The sequence below is a fragment of the Grosmannia clavigera genome (assembly GCF_000143105.1).
Source record: "Grosmannia clavigera kw1407 unplaced genomic scaffold GCSC_132, whole genome shotgun sequence".
NCBI lineage: Eukaryota > Fungi > Ascomycota > Sordariomycetes > Ophiostomatales > Ophiostomataceae > Leptographium > Leptographium clavigerum.
In genome coordinates this window covers 524,223-534,134 of record NW_014040810.1, presented here as the reverse complement: position 1 = coordinate 534,134, position 9,912 = coordinate 524,223, and the positions used below count along the sequence as shown (strand labels likewise).

At 50.7% G+C, this 9,912-nt stretch overlaps 3 protein-coding genes across 3 annotated transcripts; 1 reads left to right on the top strand and 2 right to left on the bottom strand.

Moving 5' to 3' along the window:
• Positions 1-2,927: 2,927 nt before the first annotated feature.
• On the bottom strand, positions 2,928-4,482 carry CMQ_5216 (uncharacterized protein; the record flags this gene model as incomplete). Its single annotated transcript, XM_014318961.1, has 4 exons — positions 2,928-3,249; positions 3,566-3,936; positions 4,015-4,119; positions 4,333-4,482. 4 exons carry the CDS (start codon positions 4,480-4,482, stop codon positions 2,928-2,930), a joined length of 948 nt encoding a protein of 315 aa, XP_014174436.1.
• A 916-nt stretch (positions 4,483-5,398) lies between these two features.
• CMQ_5142 (siderophore iron transporter) lies at positions 5,399-7,284 on the bottom strand (the record flags this gene model as incomplete). Its single annotated transcript, XM_014318887.1, has 4 exons — positions 5,399-5,484; positions 5,532-5,777; positions 5,848-7,024; positions 7,093-7,284. 4 exons carry the CDS (start codon positions 7,282-7,284, stop codon positions 5,399-5,401), a joined length of 1,701 nt encoding a protein of 566 aa, XP_014174362.1.
• A 721-nt stretch (positions 7,285-8,005) lies between these two features.
• Positions 8,006-9,637, top strand: CMQ_5350 (salicylate hydroxylase; the record flags this gene model as incomplete). Its single annotated transcript, XM_014319095.1, has 7 exons — positions 8,006-8,416; positions 8,474-8,757; positions 8,810-8,874; positions 8,928-9,006; positions 9,067-9,176; positions 9,225-9,446; positions 9,495-9,637. The coding sequence occupies 7 exons, from the start codon at positions 8,006-8,008 to the stop codon at positions 9,635-9,637; spliced, it is 1,314 nt and encodes a 437-aa protein (XP_014174570.1).
• Between the last annotated feature and the right edge of the window lie 275 nt (positions 9,638-9,912).

Below are 9,912 nucleotides of genomic sequence, written 5' to 3'. Positions count from 1 at the left end.
GGTTGCTAGCAATCGGAATACTGCTGTTATTCTAGTAGAATGCTGTCGAAATAGGAATTAAATTATTGTATTTGACATCTGGTGCAAAATGCTTTCTGTCCGTTCTGCCAAACTCGTTGCTACTTATATATCTTTGTTTGTCCCAAACATTACCTTGGAGCTTATCTTGTTCAAGTTCAGTTGCCCTCTAACTTAGGTATTTTTTTTGCGAGGATCATCTCCGCCACTGTTACACGTAATGACGGTGTGAAAAAGATTGACCCCGAAACTCGAAAGTATTTACACCGCAAGCCAAAACAATCTTCAAGGCAGCAGTATTTCAACGCCTATTTTAGGAGAGGTGCTCCACAATCAGCCATATCAGACACTGGACTACGCTCAAATGGGCAATGTTTTTGCGAAACCCGATCTTGCCTTATACTTACGTCATTGGCGAAGGCAGCAGCCAAAACTGCCTTTATTTTATTGCATATTTCTAGGCGTTGGCATTAAAACCGCAGCTTCAAGTTAAAAACATGGTCAATCATGGACCCTCCGGACGATGCAGCAATTGCCGAGAACGTCGTGTCAAGTGCGACGAGACAAAACCTCAATGTCAACGCTGCATGAAGATGGGAATACAGTGCGAGGGATATGAAAAAATCCGAAAAAAACTTCGATTTAAAGAACAGAGCCATAGACTGATCAGCACACACTCACAACCCCGGGAAACCGACCCTGAACAAGATTACGAACGGGGGATTGGAATATCGATGATAGATCGGAGATCGCGGCTCGTGCTTACGCCTACCGATAATACGCACTCCTCGCTCCTGAGGACGGCATTCAAAGACGTGGCGATCAAGTTTTTCTTACGCGAATGTGTGACCGTTGGCCGAGGGCTCGAGTCCACTCGCGGATTTTTTGAAGCTATTATCCCGGTACTGAACACGGAGCCGGCAGATTCACCACTGGCCACTGCCGTCTCTGTTATATCTTGCAATCACTTGACGCTGTGGACGGATGGGCCGGCTGCCTTCCTTGCTCCCCATAAAGAACTCAGCCAATGCCTCGTTCGTCTTCGCACAGCCATCGAAGACCCCGTGGAACGCACAAAGCCACAGACTATGCTTGCTACTCTCCTACTGCACTGGCGCGAAAATGTCGCCAGCGTGTATACTGCGCAGAGGGTATTGCGACACCATTTGCATGGAGCGATCTCGTTGCTTTCGCCTCATGGTCCATCTGATGATCCCAATTCACTAGGCACAACTGTCAAATCCTATTTAGCCCGGTTCCTATTGCATGTCGAGGTCTCGTTGGCTCTGCGCAAAGGCCAGCTTCTCTCTGATCAAGCATTATCACACATTCGACTCAGCAACTTAACGGCGGTGCCTCCTAACCCGAGCTCCATGCTGGACGAAATTGGGCTGGATATTATTCGTTTGCAGGCCAACTGTTCGTCATTTTTGAGAAAATATCACCAGTCATCTTCGGCTGACCCGCCAGGTCCGTTAAATTGGATTCGGCAAGCGATGCACATCCACGAACGTCTTTCATATTGGATGCAAAGCCTGCCGAATCACTGGCTTCCACTTCGATTGACGAGAGGGAGGGACTTTCCCTCATCATGTATCAGCTATGAAGACACATGCGATATATACACGTGTTGTCAAGTTGCGTCGATCTGGAATCTATGGAGGTACTATCGCCTAAACTGTACCCAGATATGCCTTGTGCTTTTGAATCTACAAGAAATCCGCCTCCGAGAAGATCCTGTTGATTTAGAAGGCACCCTATTCTGGTTAAACTCTATTCGAACCACACTGCAAGAGGATTTGCAAGTCATTTTCGACGACATATGCTATACGGTACCTTTCTACCTTGGCAACCGAACCAGGCCATCAAGTCTCCGGGACTTTTCTGATCCCGCCATTGACTTTCCCAGTCAGCACTCGCTATCTTGGAGTGATGTCCGGTTGCTCAACTGGGATGGATATGTGGACGAGGCCATCGTGTCTCAGAATGATCACATACACCACGTAATTGCACAAGGAGCATGGCACATCCTCGGACCATTGAGTCGACTTTTAAACATGCTAGCCAGTCCTAATGGCTTTCTCATCATGCGGCGTTTACGGCCTGGGCAACATGACTGGATCCGCGGGCAATTCATTCGGGTTGCCGTTCTACTCCGGCTTCCCTTTTATCGTCTATCTCGTACGTATACAACCACGTCATCAGAAAATGAAGAATTGGAAACCGCTTCCATAGCGGATGAGATGGCACAGCGGCTACATAATGGTTACAGCATCATAGGTGGTGTTTAAAGTATATAATGGCTGTCGTAATGTTACCTCAATTATCAAGTCAAACTGGTTGTTGTGTGTATGTCGGCCGTTACTGCCTTTTTCTTCTAATTTGATGTAAGGTTGTGCAGGCTCAGAGCTTATGCGCAGGGTTTAAGAAGGCGATATGCACTAGGATGAGCAGGAAGCTGAATGGGATGTAGTGTGAGCAAATATGTGTGTTGTACTGAGGAAGAAATAGATACATCGCGACCCTTCTGGAGGTCCGTATTGATACTAGTGCCAGGCCCCGCTTCTGTGCCTTCTGGCCAATCACAGGCCAGTATGGCTAAGTGGGGCGGAAGGTCTACAGTGTGGCGGATTCCCATGCTTGACAAAGGTCCATCGTTTTCACATTGTAGATATCTCACCGGTGAGATAAAAACAAGAAATATCTAAATGGGCGTGTACGGCATGGTCGTTCCCTTGCAATATGGCTCGCACTATATTTGAGCTTGTTCATGTAGCCCCAGACTACTTTCTAAACTGGGTCATCAAAGCGTGTAGTGTCACTGAAAAGGACAGTTCTAGGCCCTAAGGCTACTATCTTCCACTTTCAATGCAGTATATCACGAGGATAACTGTCTAAGCTGGATAACATCAGTTGAAGGGTAGTCCTTTCGACTGGACCGCAGTTGAAGTAACCAAATTTCGCTCACTTCCCTCTCGGCTAGTCTTGCCATCGACCCCATCACCCACATCACCCATTTCGCCTTCATCTCTAACTTCAAATGTTTGTTCGACGTATATATCCCGACTTCGGCTTGCGGAGGATATGCCAGCGTTCTTACTTTGAGCGAAAGATCGCATGGGGTGACTGTCGAAACGTTCGCTATACCCGTTTGAACGGTTGTTTGCGGAGGACATTCCCAGCAGCTTCGGGAAAATGGAAGATACTAAAGGCTTCAGGGCGGGCATTGAACTGCAAATAATGGCCATGTTGATTTCTATGTTCTGCAAAGCGGGTTAGCAAGTACTGAAAACCAAAACGATATTACAAGACACTACTTACACTCCAAAGAGCAATAGCGACTCCATCATCTGCACAATTAAATCAGTATCGGTCGACGCTCAAAGAAAAAACCCGCGGGGAAGGGGTAGAACGTACGGGGAGTGTCGGTCGAAGTCGAAATGGCGAGGAGGGAACGTAATCGAATAATGGACGTAATGCAGACACTGGTAAGCTTGGTGTTAGCAGGAATCATTTTTGTTGGTAGCGAAGATTTGGGTGCACGTACAAGGCACCGAATGCGAAGACGACCATGAGGACGAGTTTTTGGCGAGCGGGAATTTGGAGCTTCCTAATAAGTGGCATTGGAATGGAGATAATAGCAATATCAGTGGTGATGTTGAGGGCTGCATTGGAGAACCAGAACGCCAATCTGTTCATACACGAGCCATGGCCCACTCCCCAGAAGAAGGAGACGGGCACGCACATGAAAACGGAGCCCAGAACAGTCCAGAGTCCGTAGACAACCAGGAAAGAAAGAAAGTATCGGCAAATTTTTTGGACTGTAGGTTCAACAAACACATGTTTGTACTGGAAGATAATAGACAGCTTGCAAAACGTCAGGGAGAAGTTGTACACCGGAATTGTGGCCCAAAGACACTGTGAGGTATTTTTGTCAGTTTCGTAATATGTAATTCTGAAGTCGGCCGTTTTTTAATTTGCCGATGCAGCGCATACCCTAAAGAACTTGACTCGGTTTTCTGGTGGGATGTCGACGAGGTGTTGCCCCAGTCCATACTTGATCTCTGGTTCCAGTGCCACTGTCAGCCAGACGAACTGTTCCTGCAGGCAATCGATCGGACAATGCAGGGTAGCTTACGAAACATCTCCACGATCAAAAAGCCAATGGCTGCGAGCTGTTGCGTTAAGGTATGGTCAGTGATTTGTCAAATTTACAAGCGTGACGATAGGCGTCAAGATCTTCCCAAGTAGGATCAAACATCTGCAAGCATAGCCGGACCCTTAGGTGCTCGCTAGGAACGAGATGCAACATACCAGAGATATGCATATCAGATAATCTTCGATGCCTGCAGCATGGACGACAATATGCCTCGTGTACACTCGTGTGGAAACAGTAACGAAGCTGAGCGCGACGAAAAAGTTGCTCAGGACCAGCACAGGCTGAACTTTGGGGGGCCCGAACATGATGGCACACAGTATTTAGGGCGGTCGCTCGCGACGCCCAACTGCTATTCGGGAGGAAACAGATTTTGATTCTGGACAAGACAGACCACGCCATGCATCCAGTCTTTAATAACCATGGAAAAGTCGAGAGCCGAGATCTGCCCCCTCGTCCGTGATTTTCCATCTTCATCACCTGCGCCATGTTTTGTCACAGCTGTCCCTGCTTTTTGACACAAGCTGTCGCAGTACTCCGTGCCTCCGTCTCTACCGAGCACATGTACAGGTACATGTGCGCATTCCGTCCAAAAGTGTCTGCCCGTTTCCAATCAGTTGATTCTATATAAGACACTAACCCCTGCTTTCTGTAGCCCCGCTGTCTAGCCTCTACGAAGTTACCGTACATGTTTTCCGCGCATCAGCCACGCAAGACTAACCTAGGAGAAGCGGGAAAGTCGCCATTCTCAGAAAGTACCGTACATAGTAAGATTATTGCACAGGGGTCGTCGGAACTCGGTGTCCTTGGGGCAAAACAACCGGAGTTATATACAGCAGAGAACCCCTGCAAAGGTGAGGAATAATTCGCTGCAGCGCTGACCATTGAGGTGCCCGCACTTGGAGTAAGCATAATATGAGCTCCGTTGCTACGTTGAACCCCAGCGAGGGTCTGGGCCGTAATCTGAAACTAACTCATTCTGTAAGCTGATTTAATTTTGGTTGTACTCTTGGCTCGCAGCAACTCCACCTTGTAGTGAGAACTCGTACGAGATGACATACTATGTACGGGTAAATGTGACAACCAAAATATTACGGGTGCTGCAGAGTACAAATCTGAAGTATATTATTACTGCATAAAATGTAGGGAGTTGGAAGGGAACCTAACACAAATCTATTCCGTACGAGCGCAGATCTGCTATGGCAATCTTGACTGGTCCTCGGCTCAGTTGTAGAGCTCCTCTGCGTTTTCGGCCGGGGCGTCGATGTGATTATTGAACTCCTTTTTGGGATCAATCAAAAAGGTGGCGCCTGTGACGATTAGTCTTGTTTTATCATCGAAACACAGGGTTCCTTACCAATAGCGGCAATAACAGTAAAGGCACCGGCAGCCGTCCAGACCCAACGAAATGCGACGCTGTAGGTTTCCTTTAGGGCACTAACGGCCGCCAGGATGATTTCAGTTGACACACCGGGAACGGTGAGCAGGCCAGCAGTGTTCTGGTTAGAGAGATTGGTAATGAACGCGGCGAGCGATGACTCGGGCAGGCCAAGAGGCAGCACAGCTGCAGCGATATTCGGGCCCAGACGAGAGTTCAGGTGCCCTGAAAGGATAGCGTTATCTGGCAACAGTATTAGTTCTGTCAAAAGCCCAAACAAGAAAGCCGTGCTTACAGATAGCAAGGCCAACAGAGCCGCCCAGAGAGCGAGTGCCAATCATGAGGCCACTGGTGATGGCGATGAGTTCACGCGGCGTCGACAGCTGTGCAATGGTGACGAGGGCACAGAGAGCGATGCCCAGGCCGATACCGAGAAAGACGGGGTATCCCCAGACGTTGCGAGAGCTGGCAGCCGAGGGGGTAGCGGTAGCCATGAGGATGAAGAAAATGACCATGGAGGTGAAGGCACAGGCAGCCGGCCAGCGGACATTTTTGGTGGAGGAGCAGTAGAATCCGGCAAAAATGGCGCTGGCACCGTAGACGAGCATGTTGACGGTGTAGCGGAGGCCGACATGTAGGGTATCAGTCTCGTAGATGACGCCGGCCTCGTAGGCGAAATAATTGTTAGCAGCGAAAAAGACGAGGCCTTCGACGAAGACGCAAAGTAGAGCGATGGCGAAGTTGCGATGGCCAAAAAGGCCGTGGTGCAGCATGCCGTCGGTCTTGAACCAGGTCTCATAGGCGACGAGGACGAGGAAAAGGGCGAGTCCGACGGCAAAGGTGGCAGACGTGTGGGGATTGGACCACGGATACGGGTTCTGTGACCAGGAGAGGCCCATGCAGAAGAGTACGAGGCCGCTGCAGAGAAGGCTGTAGCCGACCCAGTCGAGGCGGCCGAGCTTTTGGCCGAGCGTAAGATCGGTCTGGTTGGCCGTCCTGGGCGGGTTGTAGAGCAGGGCAACAAGAACGGTGGCGACAAAAAAGATAGCCGTAGCCATGTACCAGAAGTTCCGGAAGCCGGCGGCATTGCTGTTGCGCGTCATGGCGCCGCCGACAAGCAGAGCAACGACACCGCCGAGGGCTGCTGACAGGTTGGTCAAGCCCTGGGCCCATGGCCGGTGGCGACGCTGTAGTACCTCGGACGCGACGGCATGCAGCAGCGGTTGGGCGCCATAAGAAAGGCCGGAGACGGTGAAACCGGCAATGGCCATGCCGATGCTGTCGGCCCGGGCGACCACGATGGAGCCAACGACACCACAGAGCGTCAGCACGATCAGGAACCAGCGGCGGCCCCAGTAGTCTGCCGCCTGCGAGACGATGGGCGACAGCACCGCCGTCAGGATGGCAATTGTCGATGTCAGCCAGACGCTGTTGGTGTTGCCACCGACGACCTCGACGATCTTCTGTGCTTGCTGGGGGGGTTAGTGAATGCTGGCAGTTGGCTACTTTCGTGTCGATCAGCTCTGGTACTGGGCCTTACTGCTCCGGCTCCGACCACGTTCACAAGCTGGGCAAAATAGACAGTGCAAACGGCAAAGACGGTCAAAAACGTTTTTGCGTGCAAATGGGGGATCGGCTCGTCCTCGGCCGGGGGGAGGGAGCTGGCCACCGAAGTCTCATCCTTCACCTTCTCAGGCACGACCGATTCAGGCTGAGTGTCTTTGACTTTCATGATGGCGGTTTTGGGGGAGAAAGACAGAAAAAAATAGAGGGAAAACAGAAAAGAGACACTGATGGATGCAGAAGGCACAGGCACAACCACAGGAAAGCAGAAAGCAAGTAAAACGGACACGGCGAGGAATACGGACGCCACGAAAAGGGAGAAAATAGACAGCGGCAAGATATCAAAACCAGACTGCTTGCACTGGCATGATATTAGGGACCACTGCAATCCCTGCAAGTATCGCCGGCCGAATCTGCAACATTGTCACATTGCTAGCCTGCAACGGCTCAGAGGGGGCGGCACGACAGCTTCATACCAAAGTACAGCTACGGAGTGCTTGCGTATGGCCGTGTATCGTACAGGCGGTTGCGGCTAGTCATTGGCACGTTCTAGTGTCGTTGCATACGACGTAAATCCTAGTATCTTACGAAGTACTTTCGGAATCTCCCTGACGCTACCCCGTATGGGCACCTTAAGAACACAATCCCTGTACACCCCCCTATGCACTGCAACACTGAGCGGGAACACCCTGGACCGCCTCGAAGGATGGGCTAGGCCATTTGGGGCTCTGCCTGCATGGATACCATCTGCATATCCCGTCTGCGTAACCCTCCCCCCAGACATACGACGTAGCTGCAGACGTGCTCCTCCGCAGTGACAGATTGACAGCTCTCTATTGTGCAATGATAAGCTGACAAGTCTCTGCCTTGATTTATTTGCTGCTCTAATTATGGCTCTGAATGTTGCAATTATCGGCGGCGGCATTGCTGGCTTCTCGGCTGCCATCTCTCTGCGTCGTGCCGGCCACGTCGTCCGGGTCTACGAGCGATCGTCGCTCAATAACGAAGTCGGTGCCGCCATCCACGTTCCGCCCAACGCTTCCCGCGCCCTCTTAGCATGGGGACTGGATCCTGTCGGTGCCAAGTTCGTCACCACAAAGTCCAGCTTCCGCGCCTTCGCAAAGACACTGCAGAGATTCCACGTGGGAACGACCGAGGCCCAGATCCCGCTACAGTGTGGTGCTCCCTGGTTCCTGGCCCATCGTGTCGATCTGCATGAAGAGCTCAAGCGGCTCGCCACCTCGCCCGATGGCCAGGGCACTCCTGCCTGCGTCTTTCTCAAGTCCGAGGTGGTGAAATATGTATGCTTCCACAACTCTACAAGCACACATGTTTCGCAGCTAATGCGGTGGAACTAGAACGCAGATGCACCCTCAGTGATGCTCGCGGATGGAAAGACCATCGATGCCGACGTCGTTGTTGCTGCTGATGGAATTCACACCAGCGCCGTCGAAGCGGTCTTGGGACGAGCAAACCCGCCTGAGCCGTCCAAGGACCTCTACAACTTCTGCTACCGCTTCCTCATCCCCGCTGCCGATCTCGAGGCCGATCCTGCGACCCAGTTCTACAACCAGGACGATGATGGTCGCATGAAATTCTTCACTGGCGATCTGAAGAGGATTGTCTCATATCCCTGTCGGAAGTAAGTTTTGTTCCTACCTTCCGACAAGGCGACCACGACCTGACGTAGCTAGCAATGAGGTGCACAACTTCGTCGCCATATTTCATCAGAATAATCTCGACCTGATGAAGAAAGAAGGTAAGCAAGCTAGATAATCTTAGTCTGCAGCTGCAGTACTGACAATAACGCAGACTGGCAGGCTTCCGTCGACAAGGGAAAACTTCTCGAGAAGTACTCCGACGTTCATCCAGATCTCTTTGCTGTTATCAGGTAAGATAAAAGCGGGGGTTTTCTGCTGCCAGGCTGTCAACTGCTTCTAACGACCCGCAGCAAAGCAACAGAAGTGAAGCAGTGGGCATTATTGTTTCGACCGCCCATTCCGACCTGGACAAATGGAACCTTGGCACTGGCTGGCGATGCTGCCCATCCTATGCTTCCTCGTATGTGCAACATGTCTCCGAGTACTTTCTCAAACTAACACCTTGCAGATCAGGGACAAGGTGGTGCCCAAGGCATCGAGGACGGAGTCGTTCTCGGAATGGTCCTCGTTGGTGCCACCAAGGAGAACACGGCCGAGAGACTGAAGCTGTACGAGAAGATCAGACGGAACAGAGCTAGTCTCATCCAGATTTTCAGTAATGCCGGCCAGGATGAGCCAGAGCTCATCCGCAAGGATGCATCTGCCTTCATGCCAGCAGACAAGGTCCCAAGTAAGCATCTACCCATGACACACATTAAGCGCCTGTTAACAAAAACAGCATGCCCAGAAGACTTCTTCGATTACAATTTCAGCTACGACATTGTGCAAGACACGGTCAACCATCTCAAGAAGCTCGTTTCTCAGTTTAAGCTTCCCGAAACCTTTTTTCAAAACAAGCCTGGGAGAGGTGCTTACCCGTAGGTAGAATCGACGGGCCGTCAATCCGCGGTTGAAACCCAGTGAAACAAAATGTATTTCGAAGCCAGGAAGAAGTGTGCGAATGTGGTTGTATAAGTTCGATCTACACAAGACATAGAAAATATGTGTTGGTAAATAGAGAGATACAGTGTACTAAAGTTTCGTTTCCTACAAATTAATGAGCTGTCCTCCTATTTATGCCGTTCGGGCAGCAAGGCAAAGTGCAAACACGCAGAGGACAAATAAACTAGGGAATTTTTATTCGTACTGTTGTTGTT